The following is a 25,429-nucleotide window of genomic DNA, read 5'->3' on the forward strand; positions in this document are numbered from 1 at the left end:
CAATTCATGGCACATTATGCATAATACCTAAATGCATACAAACATTCACACTAGCCTGGAAAAGCCTACATATGTTCTTTTCATTCATCAGTATAATAGCTGGCTGAAGATTTGAGTCATACAATACAATACCTTTTTAACTGGAAAGGCTATTTTAGAGCGTAGAAAATGCATCATATTAGTACAGTACATAAACCACAAGAGACACTGGATCCTGTGTAGCTGACTGTATAGGTAAAGTTGTTGTCTAGAAACGCGTCACGCTTAGGTTGTTTTAGCGGACTGAACTCCACTCCATGGTGAAACAAGCAATTAATGCAGGTAGATTAGCCTTCTGTCAGAGACATACCTGGGATGTGTTCATTACGGAAACCATTCACCGTTTAAGAACCAAACGGAAGCAAACCGAGCAAAACGAGAGTTTTTATTGGAGAAATTCAGGTAGGTCCCTATCCGTTCTGATTGCTTCTGTTGAATATACTTTTTGCAACAGAATCGCGGGAAGGAATACACCCCTGTTGAATCTATACAACGCTTGGGGTCTATTCATTATGCTTATTCTGTTGCAAAACGTTTCGTTTGCTGCAAAGTGTTTTGCAACAGAAACCTTTACTCCAACGGAAAACGTTTTGTAACAGAAATGAGAGTTCATAATGGACTAATTCAGGTAGGTCCCTGACGGTTCGTTCTGTTTGGTTCTTAAACCGTTAACGGTTTCCGTTGCCAGACGTAATGATTACACCCAGTGGCAATTTTAGCATGTAAATCTTGGTGGGGAAAACACAACAGTAAACAATACATTAATTGCACAATAATAGTGACAAACGGTGCCCACAAACTGTTAGTGCCTACATAAAGCTGCCAAAATATCACAGCTTTCTTTTCAGCACATGGAGTGAATCCTTCCCACTGCTACACTTGGCTATCAGCTACGCCTTGTCTGACAGCAAAACAGTTAATTCAGCCTCATTTACTGCCTTTTTAAAAACCTAGCTGATATGGCTGACTTGCTTAAACAAATGTGGTTTCTACTGACAATTGAGATGTACAAACTATTGCAAAGGGAACGATCAGCGGAACATTTTGCTTAAGACATTAATGAACGAGCTAAGACAGAAGTAGTCAATACAACTATTTGTTCAGCACTTTTGAAATGAACAGCGACAGAATTCAGAACATGGGCCGTTCTTACAGTATTCTCCCAGTACACCAAGTCACAACTGTAGGATAAATAAAGGGGGCATATAAGCAGACCATGAAAGCACTTGCAATATTCGATGATGACATGTCTCTAAAACAGGCTATAGGCTACATGTGCATCACCAAGTCAGAACAGTAGGCTAAGTTATGAGGGGGAAAGGCAACAAATTATTAGGGTGAGGCACATGGGATACTAACAGGTTACTACACAACATACACTTAGTATTACTTAGCGACAGTATACATATCTCCCTGGCATATTACATAATTTATGCAGCAGCATACAAGACATTTGTATGTCTTATATGCGGCACGTAGCCTAGTGGTTAGAGCATTGGGCCAGTAACCGAAAGGTTGCTAGATCGAATCCCCGATCTGACAAGGTAAAAATCTGTCATTCTGCCCGTGAACAAGGCAGTTAACCCACTGTTCCAAGGCTGTCATTTTAAATAAGAATTTGTTCTTAACTGACTTGCCTAGTTAAATAAAGGTTAAATAGAAAATAAAAATGTTGGACTCCCCTTGTTGTGCTGTGCTCACTTGAACAGGAAGGTTGTCATCAAAGTCAGGCATTCTCTGGATTTATGATGCTTTCAAGACAACTGAGAACTCGGAAATAACAAGGTCGAATCATGACATTAGTGATCTTCAGGACGAAGCTCTAGAAAGAGGCCAGACCTCCCGACTTGGATGACCGTTCAAAAGTTATTTTTCCAGTTAGAGCAATTTTTTTCAGAGTTGTTAGTTGACTTGAACTCACTGAAGTCTGAGATTTCCCAGTTCTGAGTTTCCAGTTGTTCTGAACGTGTCGGAAGTCATGTTGGATTGCCAGCATGGCCAATATTTTATATATATATATATATATATAACGCACATACATACTGTGTATTTGGGAAGTATCCCTTCCCTTTTTCCCCATTTTTTTTTTTTAACGTTTCAGCCTTATTCTAAAATGGATTTACATTTTTTTAAATCCTCATCAATCTACGCACAATACCCCATAAAGAGAAACAGGTTTTTTGAAAATGTTGCACATTTAATACAAATATTTCAAAAATTACAGAAGTATTCAGACCCCTTCCTATGAGACTCGAAATTGAGCTCAAGTGCATCCTGTTTCCATTGATCATCCTTGAGATGTTTCTACAATTTGATTGGAGTCCACCTGGGGTAAATTCAATTGATTGGACAGGATTTGGAACGGCACACACCTGTTTTATATAAGGTCCCACAGTTGACAGTACATGTTAGAGCAATAACCAAGCCATGAGGTCGAAGAAATTGTCCATAGAGCTCCGAGACAGGATTGTTTTGAGGCACAAATCTGGGGAAGGGTACCAAAACTTTTCTTCAGCGTTGAAGGTCCCCAAGAACACAGTGGCCTCCATGATCCAGGCTGTATCACAACCAGCCGTGATTGGGAGTCCCATAGGGCGGCTCACAATAGGGGGAAAGGGGGATACCTAGTCAGTTGTACAACTGAAATGTCTCTTCCGCATTTAACCCAACCCCTCTGAATCAGAGAGGGGTGGGGGGCTGCCGTTATCAACATCCACGTCTTCGGTGCCTGGGGAACAGTGGGTTAACTGCCTTGCTCGGGCAGAACGACAGATTTTTTTTACCTTGTCAGCTCTGGGATTTGATCCAGCAACCTTTTGGGTACTGGCCCAATGCTCTAACCACTAGGTTACCTGCCACCACTGGCCCAGCGCTGTCCGGGTTTGGCCGGTGTAGGCCGTCATTGTATATAAGAATTTGTTCTTAACTGACTGTGCCTTGAATTGTAAATAAATCACTGAAAGTGTCACCAGCAAAGCACCATCACACCTCCTCTTCCATGCTTCACGGTGGAAACCACACATGCGGAGATCATCTGTTCACCTACTCTGCGTCTCAAAGACACAGTGGTTGGAACCAAAAATCCCAAATTTGGACTCCATCAAACCAAAGTTTAGATTTACACCGGTCTAATGTCCATTGCTTCTGTTTCTTGGCCCAAGCAAGTCTCTTCTTCTTATTGGTGTCCTTTAATATATTTTTTTAATGTAATCTTTATTTAACTAGGCAAGTCAGTTAAGAACAAAATCTTATTTAAAATGATGACCTAGGAACAGTGGGTTTAACTGCCTTGTTCAGGGGCAGAATGACAGATTTTTACCTTGTCAGCTTAGGGATTCGATCTAGTAACCTTTTGGTTACTGGCTCAATGCTCTAACCACTAGGCTACCTGCCGGCCCCAGAGTACTGGTAGTAGTGGTTTCTTTGCAGCAATTCGACCATGAAGGCCTGATTCACGCAGTCTCCTCTGAACAATTGATGTTGAGATGTGTCTGTTACTTGACCTTTGTGAAGCATTTATTTGGGCTGCAATTTCTGAGGCTGGTAACTCTAATGAACTTATCCTCTGCAGCAGAGGTAACTTTGGGTCCTTCCTTTCCTGTGGCGGTCCTCATGATAGCCAGTTTCATCATAGCGCTTGATGGTTTTTGCGACTTTTTTTGTTTACTGCAGGATTCCATATGTGTTTCAGTTTTGATATCTTCACTATTATTCTACTATGTAGAAAATAGTAAAAGAAAATTGAAAAATGCTTGAATGACTGTGTCCAAACTTTTGATGGGTAATATGTGTAGGAGTAATAAAAATGTGATTTCTATAGTTTATTTTTTTACATCTCAAATCGAAGTTTATTGGTCGCATACACAGTTTAGCAGATGTTATAGCGGGTGCAAATAAATGCTTCTGTTACTAGCTCCTAACAATGCAGTAAAATGTCAAACAAGTAGGCCTACACAAATAATCAAAAAAATAAAAAGAAAGAAATCAAAAATGTTGGGACTAATCCAATTAACAACCCAAATAGCACGGTAACAGGAATCAAAATCCCATCTATACTTATGTAGGCCTACACTGGAATAATTTACTCAAGATATGCTAAGAATGATATTTACAGCAGTAGAAGCAGTATATTAATCAGCTATGTCAAGAATCCATTGTATAAATAAATATGTGGTGTATAAACAGTGTAACTAAATACAAGGTACAGTATGAGCTATGTCGGGAATATAATATTTTATTACTCAGTGTGAAACGGGAAGTGTCCAGTGGTTCAATGTCTCTATGGCATGGGACAGCAGCGTGTGTGTGTGTGTGTGTGTGTGTGTGTGTGTGTGTGTGTGTGTGTGTGTGTGTGTGTGTGTTGTGTGAATGAGCATGCATCACCGGTAGACAGCTAGTGATGGCCTGGTAATAGAAGATGCTTTTAGTCTCTCGCTTTCCATGGCTCAGATGACTGAAGTCCTTAAAGGAGAAGTTTTATTTTTTACTACCAAATCTATATTTTTGATGTAAATGGAATATTGTAGAAGGGTCCAGACATCTTTTTTGTAATTTTGTATATTTTTTTAAGAAATTTACCCCAAACAGCAAATCACTTCCTCGTCCTTTGTTGTGTAGTATGTGGGCCCCGATAAAACATGAACAATGGCTTCAAAAACACCCAGATACATCCTTTTAGAAACAGCAAAGCTCGCAGTATAGTGATGCAGGTCTTGAGATGTTGTACACATGAAATTGTGTCACTCCGAACTTTATCCGCAACGTTATATTCCATTTTGTTATGACTCAAATACTAACGTCTGTTTGGATATTTCAATATTTAAATCACTGTGCCTATCCCTACAAGCAATAAAGTAAAAAATAACACTAAAATAAACAAAAGACTGCAAAGTAGCAACCATCGTTATCCCACCTGGTAAGATTTTGACGACAATTGTATTGCTTTGTGGTTGTATGTCCTAAAGGCAGCCTGTTTTGAATAGGCCACAATATCATCCCTCTGGGACCACAGAGAGGTATGGGTCCTCAGGCAGAATTCACATTCAACCTCAATCAAAATAGAGTTAATTTGATACATACATACATACATACATACATACATACATACATACATACATACATACATGCATACATACAGTGAGTGTACAACACATTCTAAACACCTGATCTTTCCATTACAGACTGACCAAGTGAATCCAGGTGAAAGCTATGATCCCTTATTGATCTTGTTAAATCCACTTCAATGTGTATATGAAGGGGAGGAGACAGCTTAAAGAAGGATTTTTTAAGCCTTGAGGCAATTAAGACATGGATTGTGTATGTGTGCGATTCAGTGGGTGAATGGGCAAGACAAAAGATGTAAGTGCCTTTGAACGGGGTATGATGATAGGTGCCAGGTGCACCGGTTTGAGTGTGTCAAGAACCGCAACAATGCTGGTTTGATACACACAGTTTCCCGTGTGTATCAAGAATGGTCCACCACCGGAAGGACATCCAGCCAACTGTGGGAAGCATTGGATTCAACATGGGCCAGCATTCCTGTGGAATGTTTGACACATTGTAGAGTCCATGCCCTTACAAATTCAGGCTTTTCTGAGGGCAAAAGGGGGTGCAACTCAATATTAGAAAGTTGTTCCTAATGTTTTGTACAGTTAGTGCATAATTTATATATCATCCCTCTGGGTCCTCAGATAGAATTCACATTCAACCTCAATCACTTAAAGCCATGGCATGCAAATTACAATAACAGACGAGTTACAAGAATTGAAAGGAACACTGTCACATTTAATTTCAATGACTTGCATGCACAAAGAGCCCTCCCCAAATAAGATCAATGAGTCTCTCAGAATTGTTGGAAAGAGCATGTCAATGGTAACCGTGTTAGCCTTTTCCTGTCGACTGGTGTTAGCTGGAGAGCCATGGCACTGCTTTTGTTATCCCAGTCAATCACCGCAGTCTGTTTTGGAAGGAACGGAATGTTTCTGCAAGGAATTGTTCTTCTGTCATGTGTCCAGCCTGTCAGACAAGGCAGGCAGGCTGTGAACTATTTATAAGAGCTCAACCCCTGACTTCACTGTTTCCTCCTTTTCCTTGCTCTCACCGTTATTTGTTCACAGGCCTAGCCCGTGGCAAGGCGATTTAACCGGCTCTCGTAGACCTCGCTCGTTCAAAGGAAGGGGGAGTTTGCAGGTAAACATTTTCTCTCTCTTAACTTTACTCTGTTTGCCAACATCTTTTGTGCTGTGGTTTTTGTGTGGGACCTGGGTTGTCTTGAACAGATGCCAAGGCAGGTTTTCCCCATGAAAAGATGCAGAGAGTGATTGCCCCAGAGCTAAAGCACTTTAGTTTAGTTCATGGAAAGAGTGTTTGATTAGGTTGAGGTGCACTCTGAATCAGTCAGGCATTACTGCCAGATAAGAGCCATTGATGACTGCTTTAATGTTGCTCTGTTTCATGACCTGTGATAGATTAGAAAATGAATCCAATTGGTTGGTAAAAAAATCTTCTCTTGTGATTCAATACGTGCACTGAAATTTGATGTAAATCACAAGTTGCCTGGTGACTCAAACTACATTCATCTGCTGCTCTATGTTCGCTTCATAATTCAGTCTGAGACTGCCATCGTTGAAGTCCTTTTTAGTGATGTTTAAATGAGGGGTGTTGTGCAAAACAATGTCATCAGCAATTGGATCATCAAACCAATCCAAGTATCAAAGCCAATGACACATTTTCAAAACGCTGCTTTACCCATGTGTTCTAGCCCTGGCCCAACCCATCGGCTTCTGGAACCAATCAGAACAGTTAACATCTGTCTGCGTTCTAGAAATCGTCGAGGAGGTACAAAGATCCAGACTAATTGGGGAGAAGAAAATAACGTCTGTGGGTGTGGCATAGCGTTTGGCCGGAGCAAGGAGTTTGGGTAGCCAGGCAACATCACAAGGCAGTGTAACTCAAAAGGAGGAACACATGGAGAAGCAGAGAGAGTGTGCTTTAATTTGTGTAAGATTGAGCATATCTCTTTGTATGCAAATAAATCATTAAACTAGAAAAGGAAGTGTCAGTAGAAACTTTGTTTGCTCAGCTAGCTGAAAGTATTATTTATTATTAATGGTATTGGGAGAGGTTTTACAGTTGACAGCTCTGTCTATTTTTGAGATATGAGATAAACCAATGAAAAGTAAATATTTGGTGACCATTGAAACCAATGTTCCAATGTTGATTAATACAACTTTAAATGCTTACAGTTTAAAAAGTATGGCCGAACAGTTATCAAATGCTGCAATGAAGCAGCTAAAGTAATAAAAAGGCTACCCAAAACGTTTGACGCAAGTTAAACAATTTAAAGGCAATGCTACCAAATACTATTTGAGTATGTAAACTTCTGACCCACTGGGAATGTGATGAAAGAAATAAAAGCTGAAATAAATCATTCTCTCTACTATTATTCTGACACTTCACATTCTTAAAATAAAGTGGTGATCATGTATATGTGTGTGTGTGTGTGTGTGTGTGTGTGGAGAGTAATCAGGAAGGTGATATTCCAGGTGTGCCTGATGATGAGGCACAGGTGTGCATAATGATGGGTAGCCAGGGCCGGTGGTTAGTAAACCGGCAAAGTCAATGCTGGAGGGGAGGAGCAGGAGTAGAAGTGACAATGTCATTGTTTGACTCCAAGTTTACTTCCATATGATGGTTATTATATCAATATTTACGTATAAATGTGTTTCCACTGCCATTTCTCACATACTTCATTTTACAGACACAAAAAGATCCTATCATATCAAAGGAACAGTTTGTACCGACATTTCCTGTTTTCATCAGCCCGGTCGTGAATTTTTTCATGCCTCAGGTAATTCATCCGAATGAAATGATTGGATGGAAACCTGGTTACTGACTTGGCATATTCAGTCTGAAACCTGTAAATGTGTGTTGTTTATTGTGTGTGTGTGTGTGTGTGTGTGTGTGTCCTGATGAATTGTACTGTGTTTGTTTGCTTTGCTCTAACCATACTTAATGTAGTCAGCTGGGCCTGATGCCAAAGCACTAATGTGGAACAAAGGCCATTAGGTGGGTTGGAAATGTAAATAGAGTTAATTGCTCAGCCATAAACAAGGACATGGCGGCTTCTCTCAATGACATGGCATTATACGCTTATAGCCATAGCGTATTAGTGGTGGGGAGTAGAACTGGGCAATATGGACAAAATCCATATCGCGATAAATTGCCTAAATTACTGCAATAACGACAAATAGAAAGTTTAACATTAATCTGCACCACAGTTTATTTTTTTTTTTTATGATCCTTTAAACTACTACTACTGGTTGTAGCCATCAATTGTCCCATTAACAGTCACCGTTATTAGCAAACTTATTTCATTTCAAACTTCACATTTCTCTAATATAGGTTACTTATCGTAATGAATGATATTAATCAAATGCCTGCAAAAAGTGATCGGTACAATCAATGTCGATTAATTTTCCTTTTATTGTCCCATCTGTAGTAGGGAGGTTGTAAGTAGAGGTTGACCGCTTAATCGGAATGGCTGATTTAAGTAGGGCCGATTTCAAGTTTTCATAACAATGGGTAATCTGTATTTTTGGCCGCCGATTTTTAATTTTTAATATATTTTTTTTTTTACACCTTTTATTTAACTAGGCAAGTCAGATTAAGAACACATTCTTATTTTAAATGACAGCCTAGGAACGGGGGTTAACTGCCTTGTTCAGGGGGGATTCAGGGATTCGTTTTTGCAACCTTCTGGTTATTAGTCCAACGCTCTAACCACCTGCTTTACATTGCACTCCACGAGGAGCTTGCATGGCAGGCTGACTACCAGTTACGCAAGGGCAGCAAGAAGCCAAGGTAAGTTGCTAGCTAGCATTAAACTTATCCTATAAAAAACTATCAATCTTAACATAATCACTAGTTAACTACACATGGTTGATGATATTACTAGTTTATCTAACGTGTCCTGCGTTGCATATAATCGATGCGGTGCCTGTTAATTTCTCATTGAATCACAGCCTACTTCGACAAACGGGTGATGATTTTAACAAGCGCATTTGCGAAAAAAGCACTGTCTTGCACCAATGTACCTAACCATAAACATCAATGCCTTTTAAAAAAAAAATACATACACAAGTATATATATTGCCTGCTAACATGAAATTGTGTCACTGCTCTTACGTTCATTGCCTGGCTCGTTGCACACTAATTTGCCAGAATTTTATGTAATTATGACATACCATTGAAGGTTGTGCAATGTAACAGGAATATTTAGACTTAGGGATGCCACCCGTTAGATAAAATACGGACCGGTTCCGTATTTCACTGAAAGAAAAAAACGTTTTGTTTTCGAGATGATAGTTTCCAGATTCTACCATATTAATGACCTAAGGCTCGTATTTCTGTGTGTTTATTATATTATAATTAAGTCTATGATTTGATAGAGCAGTCTGACTGAGCGGTGGTAGGTACCAGCAGGCTCGTAAGAATTCATTCAAACAGCACTTTCATGCGTTTTGCCAGCAGCTCTTCGCAATGCATTGTGCTGTTTATGACTTCAAGCCTGTCAACTCCCAAGATTAGGCTGGTGTAACCAATGTGAAATGGCTAGCTAGTTAGCAGGTGCGCGCTAATAGCGTTTCAAACGTCACTCGCTCTGAGACTTGGAGTAGTTGTTCCCCTTGCTCTACATGGGTAACGCTGCTTCGAGGGTGGCTGTTGTCGATGTTTTCCTGGTTCGAGCCCAGGTAGGAGTGAGGAGAGGGACGGAAGCTATACTGTTACACTGGTAATACTAAAGTGCCTATAAGAACATCCAATAGTCAAAGATATATGAAATACAAATCGTATAGAGAGAAATAGTCATATAATTCCTATAATAACTACAACCTAAAACTTCTTACCTGGGAATATTGAAGACTCGTTAAAAGGAACCACCAGATTTCATATGTTCTCATGTTCTGAGCAAGGAACTTAAACATTAGCTTTTTTACATGGCACATATTGCACTTTTACTTTCTTCTCCAACACTTTGTTTTTGCATTATTTAAACCAAATTGAACATGTTTCATTATTTATTTGAGGCTAAATTGATTTTATTGATGTATTATATTAAGTTAAAATAAGTGTTCATTCAGTATTGTTGTAATTGTCATTATTACAAATAAATAAAAGAAATTGGCCGATTAATCGGTATCGGCTTTTTTGGTTCTCCAATAATCTGTATCGGCGTTGAAAAATCATAATCGGTCGACCTCTAGTTGTAAGTGTTAGCGAGGGGAAAGATAGTATAAAAAGTCAGTGTTCATACATTTTATTTTTAAGTTGTCTAAAGTCGATTGTGTCCTGGTCAGTTTCTTGAAGACTTATAACATACTGTATTTCTCAGCGGACCTATCTTTTCCTATTAGTGCCAATGAAACATAAAAAGCGAGGAGAGGTTGCTACTTTTGAGTACTCAGATGTAGCCTGACGCTGGCACGAGATTCAATTCAACAGATTAACGACCTACCCACAATGATGGACTTTTAAAGGCAATAGCCCCAATGTTTATGGAAATTACGTTCGCTGTAAATGTTACTGCAAATGTCAATTTATGTCGAAATCACCTTTAGAAGTCCATCGCATTGTACAGGTTTTTACAAGTGTTTTATCAGTGTTGTTTTTGAAAAGAGTAAAAAATGTGTTTTTAGTTTTAGTTTGAATTCAACTTTCCTTAAAGGACCTCCCCAGAGGATGTTGTCGCCACTATTTCTACGTAATTTTACATTTAGTTTCCTCCGCCGAAGAATGGCGAAGGCTACTTATACCTATTCAGGATTTGAGTTTGGGAATTTCCACGTGGAGTTGATAAATAAAAACTAATGGGGCACCGACAGCTGTAGCTAGCTATCTTGCTAACCTTATCAAGCAAGCTAATGTTATCTGCTGTTGCTGTTTTTTTATTTGTTTTATTTACTAAACCGTAATCAAAATATTAGCCTGCTGGCTCTATGGCTGGTTCTGGAGCTGGATTTGTCATATGCATTGATTTAGGGAACACTTTCCACAGATGGAAACCACTGGCCTATCTATTGTTATCTCAAGTTTTGGCATCTTCCATAAATTGCAACCATGATTCCACCACAGAACAATAGAAATAATAAGATGAAGCTCCAGTAATAAAGGTTAAATAAGATGATAATGATACTACATTCTAAATGAATCACAGTGTCACCACAGTGTCACCAGCAAAACACCCCCACACCATCACACCTCCTCCGCCATGCTTTACGGTGGGAACCACACATGCAGAGATCATCCGTTCACCTACTCTGCATCTCACAAAGACACAGCGGTTGGAACCAAAAATCTCAAATTTGGACTCATCAAACCAAAGGACAGATTTTCACCAGTCTAATGTCCATTGCTCGCGATTCTTGGCCCAAGCAAGTCTCTTCTTCTTATCGGTGTCCTTTAGTCGTGGTTTCTTTGCAGCATTTTGACCATGAAGGCCTGATTCATGCAGTCTCATCTGAACAGTTGATGTTGAGATGTGTCTGATGCTTGAACTCTGTAGCATTTATTTGGGCTGCAATTCCTGAGGCTAGTAACTCTATTGAACTTATCCTCTGCAGCAGAGGTAACTCGGTCTTCCATTCCTGTGTTAACTGCACCTCAGATTGCAGCCCAAATAAATGCTTCACAGAGTCAAGTAACAGACACATCTCAACATCAACTGTATGGGGGTGCTTTACAGGTGACACTCAGTGATTTATTTAATATTCAAGGCACACTTAACCAGCATGGCTACCACAGCATTCTGCAGCAATACGCCATCTCATCTGGTTTGCGCTTAGTGGGACTATCGTTTGTTTTTCAGCAGGACAATGACCCAACACACCTCCAGGCTGTGTATGAGCTATTTGACCAAGAAGGAGAGTGATGAAGTGTTGCATCAGATGACCTGACCTCCACAATCACTGACCTCAACCCAATTGAGATGGTTTTGGATGAGTTGGACCGCAGAGTGGAGGAAAAACAGCCAACAAGTGCTCAGCATATGTGGGAACTCCTTCAAGACTGTTGGAAAGGCATTCCAGGTGAAGCTGGTTGAGAGAATGCCAAGAGTGTGCAAAGCTGTCATCAAGGCATAAGGGTGGCTACTTTGAAGAATCTAAAATATATTTTGATTTGTTTAACACTTTTAAACAAATCACAGTTTTGATGTTGTGATGGAATAAGTAGGTGTGTCCAAACTTCTGACTGGTACTGTACATGCAGTCAGATTGTCTCCCTGTGCCTTCAAAAAGTATTCATACCCCTTGACTTATTTCACATTTTGTTATTACAGCCCGAATTCAAAATTGATGAATTTTCTTTCTCACCCTTCTACACACACTACACCATAATGACAAAGTGAAAACATGTTTTTAGAGATTTTTGCAAATGTATTAAAATTAAATGCAGCGATCATTTACATAAGTTTTCTTGTGAGAATCACATTTGGCAGCGACTACAACTGAGTCTTTCTGGGTAAGTCTCAGAGCTTTGCACACCTGGATTGTACAATATTTGTACATTATTCTCTCTTTAAATTCTTCAAGCTCTGTCAAGTTGATCAATTCTTGCCATAGATTTTAAGTGTAAACTGTCACTCGGCCACTCAGGAACATTCAATGTCATCTTGTTAAGCAACTCCAGCGTTATTTCTACATTGTTAGCCCAGAAAATCTTAAGTGTTATTACATACAACCGGGAAGAACTATTGGATATCAGAGCGACGTCAACTTACTAACATTACGACCAGGAATACAACTTTCCCGAAGCGGATGCTTTGTTCGCACCACCACCCAGGACATTGAATATAATCTCAGAGGCCAACCCAAAACAATTTTGCCGCAGAAGAGGTAGACCGAGTGGCCTCCTGGTCAGACTTCGGAGGCGTGCACACCACCCACCGCTTCCAAGTATATTACTCGCCAATGTCCAGTCTCAAGATAACAAGGTAGACGAAATTAGGGCAAGGGTTGCTTTTCAGAGAGACATCAGAAATTGTAACATTCTCTGTTTCACGGAAACATGGCTCTCTCGGGATATGTTGTTGGAGTCGGTACAGCCACCGGGATTCTTCATGCGTTGCGCCGACAGAAATAAACATCTCTCTGGGAAGAAGGCCGGGGGTGTATGCTTCATGATTAACGACTAATTGTGTAATCGTAGCAACATACAGGAACTCAGTCCTTTTGGTTCCCCTGACCTAGAATTCCTAACAATCAAATGCCAAACATATTATCTCCCAGGGGAACTCTCGTCTGTGATTGTCACAGTCGTGTATATCCCCCCTCAAGCCGATACCACGACGGCCCTCAAGGAACTTCACTGGACTCTATGGAAACTGGAAACCATATGTCCTGAGGCTGCAGTTATTGTAGCTGGGGATTTTAACTAAACAAATTTGAGAACAAGGCTACCTAAATTTTACCAGCATATTGATTGTAGCACTCGTGCGGGCAATACACTGGATCAACATTAATCTAACTACTGCGATTAATAGTAGGCTCTCCCCCACCTTCCCTTCGGCAAATCTAACCACAACTGCATTTTGCTACTACCGTCCTATAGGCAGAAACTCAAACAGGATGTTCCTGTGACAACTATTCAATGCTGGTCTGACCAATCAGAATCCATGCTTCAAGATTGGTTTGATCACGCGGACTGGGAAATGTTCCGGCAGCCTCAGAGAATCCAACAAGCGAAATGTCGGTATAGGGACAAGGTGGAGTCGCAATTCTACAGCTCAGACACGAGACGTATGTGGCAGGGTCTACAGGAAATCATGGACCACAAAAAGAAAACCAGCCACGTCATGGACGTCTTGCTTCCAGATAAACTAAACAACTCCCCGCTTTGAGGATAATACAATGCCACTGACGCGGCCCGCTACCAAGGACTGCGGGCCCCCCTCTCCTTCTCCGTGGCCAACGTGGGCAAGACTTTAAACGTGTTAACCCTCGCAAAGCTGCCGGCCCAGACAGCATCCTTAGCTGAGTCCTCAGAGCATGCGCAGACCAGCTGGCTGGTGTGTTTACGGATATATTCAATCTCTCCCTATCCCAGTCTGCTGTCTCCACATGCTTCAAGATGGCCACCATTGTCCCTGTACCCAAGAGGGCAAAGATAATTGAACTAAATGACTAGCCCCATAGCACTCACTTCTGTCATCATGAAGTGCTTTGAGAGACTAGTCAAGGATCATATCACCTCCACTAGGCGCTCCGGTACCGCTTGCCGTACGGTAGCAGAGAGAACTGTATGACTAGGGTGGCTGGAGTCTTTTGACAATATTTAGCGATTCCTCTGACACCGCCTGGTATAGAGGTCCTGGATGGCAGGAAGCTTGGCCCCAGTGATGTACTGGGCCATACGCACTACCCTCTGTAGTGCCTTGCGGTCGGAGGCCGAGCAGTTGCAATACCAGGCAGTGATGCAACTGGGGTACAGCGATGAGGTATCATTCAAAAATCATGTTAAACACTATTATTGCACACAGAGTGAGTCCATTTGAACTTATGTGACCTGTTCAGTACATATTTACTCCTGAATTGATTTAGGCTTGCCATAACAAAGGGGTTGAATGGTTATTAACTCAAGACATTTCAGCTTTGTAAAAATGTCTACAAACATAATTCCACATCAACATTATAGGGTATTGTGTGTAGGCCAGTGACACAAAATCAAATATTTTATATTATAGGTGTCATAACGTTGCCCTCTGGGTTTTCTATGCACCATCCCCCTACCCAGGCCCTGTGAGAGGGGTCATAAAATTCCAAAGGAGGATGTCCTGCCTCATGGCCACAGTATAAAGAGACAGTGTTTTCATGGAGAGAACAACGGATTCTTCCACCTCACAGAATTGGAGAACGGAACGACATTTATGTTCTGGAGAAGGTATAAAAGATCGGTGAAGAATCCAGCTACGAACTGGTCCGTTTGGTACAATTTTATGAAACTCATGAGAGACAATATTGCCATAATAATGTTTATATAATAGCCTCAGCTATGAGACTTACATCTATATGGTTGTATACAATTAATGAATAAGGATAAACCTATTTGGAATATGTTGGGATGCTTGTAAGATGTTAATGTGAGAGAATTGTATTTTCTACTTAAAGTTTTACCAAGTCACCGGCACGCCCCCAGGGACACAGACAGGACAAGGCATTCATGTGACAGCCTTTTCTATGTTCAGTATATGAACCCCCACCCAGGGTTTCTTTTTTTAGACCAGCTTACCGCGAGAAGAGAGGGCCAAGGTTTGACCATGCAGTCCTCTACTGAACTTTAACCATACCACGTGGTCAGACTTGTTATTATACCGACAGAATAATAACAAGTCTGTGATATTAATTACTAGTCTGCATTGAACGCGAAGACCGACGAAACATCCATTATTTTTATATATATATATATATATATATATATATATATATATATATATATATATATATATATATATATATATATATATATATATATATATATATATATATATATATACTGCTCAAAAAAATAAAGGGAACACTTAAACAACACATCCTAGATCTGAATGAAAGAAATAATCTTATTAAATACTTTTTTCTTTACATAGTTGAATGTGCTGACAACAAAATCACACAAAAATAATCAATGGAAATCCAATTTATCAACCCATGGAGGTCTGGATTTGGAGTCACACTCAAAATTAAAGTGGAAAACCACACTACAGGCTGATCCAACTTTGATGTAATGTCCTTAAAACAAGTCAAAATGAGGCTCAGTAGTGTGTGTGGCCTCCACGTGCCTGTATGAACTCCCTACAACGCCTGGGCATGCTCCTGATGAGGTGGCGGATGGTCTCCTGAGGTATCCCATCCCAGACCTGGACTAAAGCATCCGCCAACTCCTGGACAGTCTGTGGTGCAACGTGGCGTTGGTGGATGGAGCGAGACATGATGTCCCAGATGTGCTCAATTGGATTCAGGTCTGGGGAACGGGCGGGCCAGTCCATAGCATCAATGCCTTCCTCTTGCAGGAACTGCTGACACACTCCAGCCACATAAGGTCTAGCATTGTCTTGCATTAGGAGGAACCATGGGCCAACCGCACCAGCATATGGTCTCACAAGGGGTCTGAGGATCTCATCTCAGTACCTAATGGCAGTCAGGCTACCACTGGCGAGCACATGGAGGGCTGTGCAGCCCCCCAAAGAAATGCCACCCCACACCATGACTGACCCACCGCCAAACCGGTCATGCTGGAGGATGTTGCAGGCAGAAGAACGTTCTCCACGGCGTCTCCAGACTCTGTCACGTCTGTCACGTGCTCAGTGTGAACCTGCTTTCATCTGTGAAGAGCACAGGGCGCCAGTGGCGAATTTGCCAATCTTGGTGTTCTCTGGCAAATGCCAAATGTCCTGCACGGTGTTGGGCTGTAAGCACAACCCCCACCTGTGGACGTCGAGCCCTCATACCACCCTCATGGAGTCTGTTTCTGACCGTTTGAGCAGACACATGCACATTTGTGGCCTGCTGGAGGTCATTTTGCAGGGCTCTGGCAGTGCTTCTCCTGCTCCTCCTTGCACAAAGGCGGAGGTAGCGGTCCTGCTGCTGGGTTGTTGCCCTCCTACGGCCTCTTCCACGTCTCCTGATGTACTGGCCTGTCTCCTGGTAGCGCCTCCATGCTCTGGACACTACGCTGACAGACACAGCAAACCTTCTAGCCACAGCTCGCATTGATGTGCCATCCTGGATGTGCTGCACTACCTGAGCCACTTGTGTGGGTTGTAGACTCCGTCTCATGCTACCACTAGAGTGAGAGCACCGCCAGCATTCAAAAGTGACCAAAACATCAGCCAGGAAGCATAGGAACTGAGAAGTGGTCTGTGGTCTCCACTTGCAAAACCACTCCTTTATTTATATATACACTGCTCAAAAAAATAAAGGGAACACTTAAACAACACATCCTAGATCTGAATGAAAGAAATAATCTTATTAAATACTTTTTTCTTTACATAGTTGAATGTGCTGACAACAAAATCACACAAAAATAATCAATGGAAATCCAATTTATCAACCCATGGAGGTCTGGATTTGGAGTCACACTCAAAATTAAAGTGGAAAACCACACTACAGGCTGATCCAACTTTGATGTAATGTCCTTAAAACAAGTCAAAATGAGGCTCAGTAGTGTGTGTGGCCTCCACGTGCCTGTATGAACTCCCTACAACGCCTGGGCATGCTCCTGATGAGGTGGCGGATGGTCTCCTGAGGTATCCCATCCCAGACCTGGACTAAAGCATCCGCCAACTCCTGGACAGTCTGTGGTGCAACGTGGCGTTGGTGGATGGAGCGAGACATGATGTCCCAGATGTGCTCAATTGGATTCAGGTCTGGGGAACGGGCGGGCCAGTCCATAGCATCAATGCCTTCCTCTTGCAGGAACTGCTGACACACTCCAGCCACATAAGGTCTAGCATTGTCTTGCATTAGGAGGAACCATGGGCCAACCGCACCAGCATATGGTCTCACAAGGGGTCTGAGGATCTCATCTCGGTACCTAATGGCAGTCAGGCTACCACTGGCGAGCACATGGAGGGCTGTGCAGCCCCCCAAAGAAATGCCACCCCACACCATGACTGACCCACCGCCAAACCGGTCATGCTGGAGGATGTTGCAGGCAGAAGAACGTTCTCCACGGCGTCTCCAGACTCTGTCACGTCTGTCACGTGCTCAGTGTGAACCTGCTTTCATCTGTGAAGAGCACAGGGCGCCAGTGGCGAATTTGCCAATCTTGGTGTTCTCTGGCAAATGCCAAATGTCCTGCACGGTGTTGGGCTGTAAGCACAACCCCCACCTGTGGACGTCGAGCCCTCATACCACCCTCATGGAGTCTGTTTCTGACCGTTTGAGCAGACACATGCACATTTGTGGCCTGCTGGAGGTCATTTTGCAGGGCTCTGGCAGTGCTTCTCCTGCTCCTCCTTGCACAAAGGCGGAGGTAGCGGTCCTGCTGCTGGGTTGTTGCCCTCCTACGGCCTCTTCCACGTCTCCTGATGTACTGGCCTGTCTCCTGGTAGCGCCTCCATGCTCTGGACACTACGCTGACAGACACAGCAAACCTTCTAGCCACAGCTCGCATTGATGTGCCATCCTGGATGTGCTGCACTACCTGAGCCACTTGTGTGGGTTGTAGACTCCGTCTCATGCTACCACTAGAGTGAGAGCACCGCCAGCATTCAAAAGTGACCAAAACATCAGCCAGGAAGCATAGGAACTGAGAAGTGGTCTGTGGTCTCCACTTGCAAAACCACTCCTTTATTGGGGGTGTCTTGCTTATTGCCTATAATTTCCACCTGTTGTCTATTCCATTTGCACAACAGCATGTGAAATTTATTGTCAATCACTGTTGCTTCCTAAGTGGACAGTTTGATTTCACAGAAGTGTGATTGACTTGGAGTTACATTGTGTTGTTTAAGTGTTCCCTTTATTTTTTTGAGCAGTATATATATACTGCTCAAAAAAATAAAGGGAACACTTAAACAACACATCCTAGATCTGAATGAAAGAAATAATCTTATTAAATACTTTTTTCTTAACATAGTTGCATGTGCTGACAACAAAATCACACAAAAATAATCAATGGAAATCCAAATTATCAACCCATGGAGGTCTGGATTTGGAGTCACACTCAAATTTAAAGTGGAAAACCACACTACAGGCTGATCCAACTTTGATGTAATGTCCTTAAAACAAGTCAAAATGAGGCTCAGTAGTGTGTGTGGCCTCCACGTGCCTGTATGACCTCCCTACAATGCCTGGGCATGCTCCTGATGAGGTGGCCGATGGTCTCCTGAGGGATCTCCTCCCAGACCTGGACTAAAGCATCCGCCAACTCCTGGACAGTCTGTGGTGCAACGTGGCGTTTGGTGGATGGAGCGAGACATGATGTCCCAGATGTGCTCAATTGGATTCAGGTCTGGGGAACGGGCGGGCCAGTCCATAGCATCAATGCCTTCCTCTTGCAGGAACTGCTGACACACTCCAGCCACATGAGGTCTAGCATTGTCTTGCATTAGGAGGAACCCAGGGCCAACCGCACCAGCATATGGTCTCACAAGGGGTCTGAGGATCTCATCTCAGTACCTAATGGCAGTCAGGCTACCTCTGGCAAACACATGGAGGGCTGTGCGGCCCCCCAAAGAAATACCACCCCACACCATGACTGACCCACCTCCAAACCGGTCATGCTGGAGGATGTTGCAGGCAGCAGAACGTTCTCCACGGCGTCTCCAGACTCTGTCACGTCTGTCACGTGCTCAGTGTGAACCTGCTTTCATCTGTGAAGAGTACAGGGTGCCAGTGGCGAATTTGCCAATCTTGGTATTCTCTGGCAAATGCCAAACGTCCTGCACGGTGTTGGGCTGTAAGCACAACCCCCACCTGTGGACGTCGGGCCCTCATACCACCCTCATGGAGTCTGTTTCTGACCGTTTGAGCAGACACATGCACATTTGTGGCCTGCTGGAGGTCATTTTGCAGGGCTCTGGCAGTGCTTCTCCTGCTCCTCCTTGCACAAAGGCGGAGGTAGCGGTCCTGCTGCTGGGTTGTTGCCCTCCTATGGCCTCCGCCACGTCTCCTGATGTACTGGCCTGTCTCCTGGAAGCGCCTCCATGCTCTGGACACTACGCTGACAGACACAGCAAACCTTCTTGCCACAGCTCGCATTGATGTGCCATCCTGGATGAGCTGCACTACCTGAGCCACTTGTGTGGGTTGTAGACTCCGTCTTATGCTACCACTAGAGTGAAAGCAACGCCAGCATTCAAAAGTGACCAAAACATCAGCCAGGAAGCATAGGAACTGAGAAGTGGTCTGTGGTCCCCACCTGCAGAACCACTCCTTTATTGGGGGTGTCTTGCTAATTGCCTATAATTTCCACCTGTTCTCTATTCCATTTGCACAACAGCATGTGACATTTATTGTCAATCAGTGTTGCTTCCTAAGTGGACAGTTTGATTTCACAGAAGTGTGATTGACTTTCAGTTACATTGTGTTGTTTAAGTGTTCCCTATATTTTTTTGAGCAGTATATATATATATATGTATGTATGTATGTATGTATGTATGTATGTATAGTATGTATGTATGTATGTATATATATATACATACATATATATATATATACTGTTGTTAGCTGCACAAACCCAGTATATAAGCACATCAATTGTTAATATTTATCAACTCTGTAGTGTCTTCTCCGCTGCCCCCACCCCCCTTGTTTGTTTAACAAGCCGCCATGCCGGTTTAGCCCACTAGGGCACATTCCTCTACCATTGCTTTGTAACGATACCTACTGTTTTGTATGCTTTCTGTGAATTACTTAGTTTAGGAAATAAATGATTTTAAGACAATTGATGTATGGATGACTTAGTGAAGACTGGGTTCGTGCAGCTAACAACAATTTACGACGTTTTTATACTGACTTAAAAATATTTGAAAATTGGCAAATTATCCAATGGATTAGTATAATTTTCTGGAGAAAACAATTTGAGGTGGAAAAACACATGTTTTCACCCCCTATTTTAATTTGCTCCATGGCTCAGGTGGCCAAATGGACACAAGGCTGTTTGGCTCATCTCAGTTGGAAAGAGAAATAACTTTGCAGCTGTTTCTGATTTAATAAACAATGCCATGCTGGTACAGTAACATTCAAATAAAATCCAGCTCTCAAACTAAACGTAGTCATATAGTAGGAAAAGACACCGTATTCACACGGATTTGCACAAAGTGGGCAGTTCGGATTTGTCAATTCAAGACCAAATATATCATCCTTTGGCAAAAATGATCACTTACTGACTTAAATTGTTGTGCAACATCATGGGTAAGTTCTGGCCATCGTCTTTCTTGGTAACAATTAAGTACCTTACTGTGATTGTTTTCAATTACACATTTTTTTATTTTTTTTTACAAATATAGCTTCTTAGCAAAATGCAATTTCTCAAGAAATAATTGTGTATGGACTGTCAGAGGGGTCTGAAAGAGGGGTGTAATTAGAGAAGCATAATGGGAGAGATGTGTAACTTGATAAAAAGCTGTCATTGGCAGAGACGAGAGTAAACTGATGTCACCAGGCAGTCCAAAAACTCCACCCAGCCAAACAAGCTGAAGTTTCAAGTGGCTTTTTCAAATAGCTCTTACACTAAAAGTGCATTATCATAATTTTCTAAATGTCACAGTATTATTCCAACCTCATAGTGTGGAAATATACAGTATATAAAACACAGGTATTTGAGATCAATTTTAAATGACAGCATGGGATACAGAATTAGCTTAAAAGGTTGGTGCAGGGATTGAACCCCGGTCTATGGTGGGGAGAGGCGTATTCCTACATGTGGTTTGAAAAGGGAACCATTACCCTTACACGAAGGGCTCTGCATCTAAGTGTGTGTTAGTATGGGAGAGCGAGGGGACGTGAGGAGAATGAAAGAATGCATGATTAAATAAACCCCTCCTTGAGCACCTCCAACATACAACTCCCCAATGAGAGTGGGACACACAGACCCTTGGTGTGTCCCAACAACATTTAGAAATTAGGAACACCGTGACATGAATATTGACATAATATAACAACTTAATGTAAATGAGTGGGTTCTTGTGCAGTTCCATGTCCTCTCCTATGAGGGAAGTAGTTAGATGTTTTCCGCAGTGCTTATAATTCATAGTTGATAGTCTGGTAACAGTAATCAGCTGTAATGTTTGATTGCATGTGTGCCCACAGACCAGAGAACTGGGTGATTTCATTAATTAGGCCTGTAATAAATAGCTGCCTCTGCATTGCCCGCTAAGATACACACATCTATACGCTCCCAACAATAATGTGTCATCTGTTTGTTTGGAAGCAAAAGAGCTCTCTTTTGAAATGCTTCATTCATCCTTTTCCAATTGAAATGATCTTAATTAATGCGTTTCACCATGGGCTATAGATGGGTTGGTTGTTCAGCAACAAAACCTGATGCATGCGCAACTACGGGGCAAAAGAGATGGGTTTGACTTAGATTGTTGATAACATGTGAACTATATTTTTGACTCCAATGTTTATTGAAAACATAAAGTTGCACAATGAGCACTTGTCTCTCAAATACATCTTTACAGTTGTTGGTTAGCTAATTAGCTAGCACATTTTTGCCATATTAGCTTAAATGTGACATCAGCCCAAACACCTGAAAACAAGACATGGTATTAAGAACAAGGAGCTGAAACGAGCCACTTATGATTCACCACATGTCAGTTTCTTGTCATTGTTGCTAGCTATCTGACCATCCAGAAGCATAACAACACACAGCCTTCTTCCCCTTTTGAAGCGCGCACATCGTTTTTGTGACGTTGTCAGCTAACCCGTCTAAAGCTACCCATTTACTGGCCATTGTTGTTCTGCTAACACTAGCATGTTTGCACTCAAAAAGTTGTCTAATATCAAATTCAAAGAAAAAACATATTTGTGGACATGTATAAAAGCCACAGGTATACCCAATTAACATGAATTATAGGGGTTATACAGTGCTGGGTCAATATCTCTTTGATTTGATTTTCCCAAACAGGATGTAGCCTTTCATTTTCAAGGACTGAATGTCTGCTTGTGTTTTTGCAGACCTTGTCATCAGCCCTCAAGAGATGACAGACGCCATGTTTGGGACAGGGAATGATCAGTGGGTCTGTCCCAACGACCGGCAGCTGGCCCTTCGAGCCAAGTGAGTATGCACTCCAAGATCTCTACCGTCTCACTAAACAGGTGAAAGTGTTTTTGCAATGTCACCTGGGAAAGTTGTTTTGGTTGTGTAAAGGTTTCCTGTGCCCATCAGTATTCTCACTACATTGTATTGTTTTCGTTTTAGCACTGAGTGTGTTGTTCTTTTGGTTTGTTGAAACTGGTTTTTGATAGCATGGCAGTTCTGTTGTTTGACAAAACCATTGTGACCATTTGATCTAACACTGCAATGTATATTTATGTATTTGGTACAACGTTTTGCACATGTGGGTTGGTTTGTTTGTTTGTCCGCAGTGTAGTCAAAAAAGGGGTTGCAAACCGTAGTCTGGCTTTTTTTATGGCGGTTTTGGAGCAGTGGCTTCTTCCTTGCTGAGCGGCATTTCAAATTATGTCGATATAGGAGTTGTTTTACTGTGGATATAGATACTTTTGTACCTTTTTCTTCCAGCATCTTCACAAGGTCCTTTGCTGTTGTTCTGGGATTGAGTTGAACTTTTTGCACCAAAGTACGTTCATCTCTATAAGACTAAACGCGTCTCTTTCCTGAGCGGTATGACGGCTGTGTGGTCCCATGGTGTTTATATTTGCGTACTATTGTTTGTACAGATGAACGTGGTACCATCAAGCATTTGGAAATTGCTCCCAAGGATGAACCAGGCTTGTGGAGGTCTCCAAAATTATTTTTCTGAGGTCTTGGCTGATTTCTTATGATTTTCCCATGATGTCAAGCAAAGAGGCACTGAGTTTGAAGTTAGGCCTAGAAATAAATCCACAGGTACACCTACAATTGACTCAAAATATGTCAAATAGCCTATCAGAAGCTTCTAAAGCCGTGGCATAATTTTCAGGAATTTTCCAAGCTGTTTAAAGGCACAGTCAACTTAGTGTATGTAAACTTCTGGCACACTGGAATTGTGATACAGTGAATTATAAGTGAAGTAATGTATTTTAAACGATTGTTGGAAAAATGACTTGTGTCATGCACAAAGTAGATGTCCTAACCGACTTGCCAAGACTATAGTTTGTTAACAAGAAATTTGTGGAGTGGTTGGAAAAATGAGTTTTATTGACTCCAACCTAAGTGTATGTAAACTTACGACTTCAACTGTATATATTTTTGTAAGGTGTGCATACATGCATAAGCATAACTCTTCTGTTAGTCACATCACACAGGTTTAATTTTGGCCTGCACTGCTACATGTAATGAATGACACAACAAAATTGAATTGATCGACATCGTGAAGCAACTTGTTTGTTTGTATCCCAGGCTGCAGACAGGCTGGTCGGTGCACACCTTCCGTACAGACCGACAGAGGAAGAGCCAGATGCTGGAGCAGCAGGAGGTGGAGATCATCCTTAGTGTCATCCGCAGGGCTGAGCAACTTGAGCAGATTGAACAGCTCCGCATCGGGTAGGACGCACGCATATATACATACATACATACATACATACATACACACACACACACACACACACACACACACACACACACACACACACACACACACACACACACACACACTTGGTAATAAAACCATGACTCATGACTTTCTGTTAGTTTATCTGGACTGTCAATCCATGAGCCGTCAGTGGCAGCACATAGCCAACTTTAGCCTCTGTGTCCATTCTGTAACTTTGTGTGTGTGTGTGTCCCAGGAGGCTGGTGGAGCGTCTGGACAACATGAAGAAGAGTGCGCTGGGGAACGGCCTGTCCCAGTGCCTGCTGTGTGGGGAGGTCCTGGGCCTCCTGGGAAACCCCTCCATCTTCTGTCAGGACTGCTGCAAGGTAAATGTCACCACACTGCCTGCTCTACCGTTGTATCATAGCAGAGGCCCAAACAGTCCTGAAAGGTTGCAGTGCCTTTGGTTTTAATCCTTAGCTCTTCCCAGCATTTGAAAATACTGTAGGGGATAGAGCTGGGACAATAAACCGAAAATTACCTGCACTGACATTTCCTTCCTCTTATCAAATCAATTTTGCTTACGTCTGTCATTTTTGGTGATTAGGTATTGGCACCACTTTATAACCAGAGTATGTAATTTAGTGCTGGGGGGATCAATACAGTTACATATCACGTTATTATTTTGGACAATATTAAAAAGATACTTTGACTCCAAGTATCGATTTGTAAAAAATACTACAAATATTGCTAGCGAGTGTTAGCTAACGCTAGTCGGCTGTACCTGTGCTAGCTTGTTCTCATCTTTTTAAATAGTGAGCCAACCATGACTGATCAAAACCTTTTTTTTTTTCATGCTCTCATCTCTCTGCAGTAGACATATAGTGAGCAATATGTTTGGAACATTGCAATGAAATTGTAGTATCAAAACGCAATACATATAGAATTATGAGAATCGCAATACATATTGTATCGGCATCTAAGTATCATGATGATATCGTATCATGAGGTCCCTGGCAATTCCCAGCCCTAAGGTAACTGAGATGATGCGCAGGTGGAACCGTCATTTGCTGTGAATACAATCAAGTAGCCTACCAATTAAACGTTTTTGTAGGACATTACATTTACTGTAAAATATCAATTGCACGTCTATCTAGCAACAATATCATATTTTGAGTTAGCAATCTAGCTAATATG

At 41.9% G+C, this 25,429-nt stretch overlaps 1 protein-coding gene across 3 annotated transcripts in view; it reads left to right on the forward strand.

Annotated features, from left to right (window-relative positions):
* Window positions 1-25,429, forward strand: part of LOC106567559 (double C2-like domain-containing protein beta) — a 367,378-nt gene that overhangs the window by 327 nt on the left and 341,622 nt on the right. For 2 of the 3 annotated variants that reach the window (XM_045693460.2, XM_045693462.2), the window contains exons 2-5: window positions 6,156-6,228; window positions 22,716-22,815; window positions 24,100-24,243; window positions 24,489-24,618. In XM_045693460.2, the coding sequence (XP_045549416.1) occupies window positions 22,739-22,815; window positions 24,100-24,243; window positions 24,489-24,618 (351 nt within the window). In that variant the 5' untranslated portion in view covers window positions 6,156-6,228; window positions 22,716-22,738. The remainder of the gene's footprint in view (window positions 1-6,155; window positions 6,229-22,715; window positions 22,816-24,099; window positions 24,244-24,488; window positions 24,619-25,429) is intronic. The other variant, XM_082960276.1, reaches the window with a different exon arrangement.

The sequence above is a fragment of the Salmo salar genome, chromosome 13 (genome assembly GCF_965601325.2).
Source record: "Salmo salar chromosome 13, fSalSal1, whole genome shotgun sequence".
Classification (NCBI taxonomy): domain Eukaryota; kingdom Metazoa; phylum Chordata; class Actinopteri; order Salmoniformes; family Salmonidae; genus Salmo; species Salmo salar.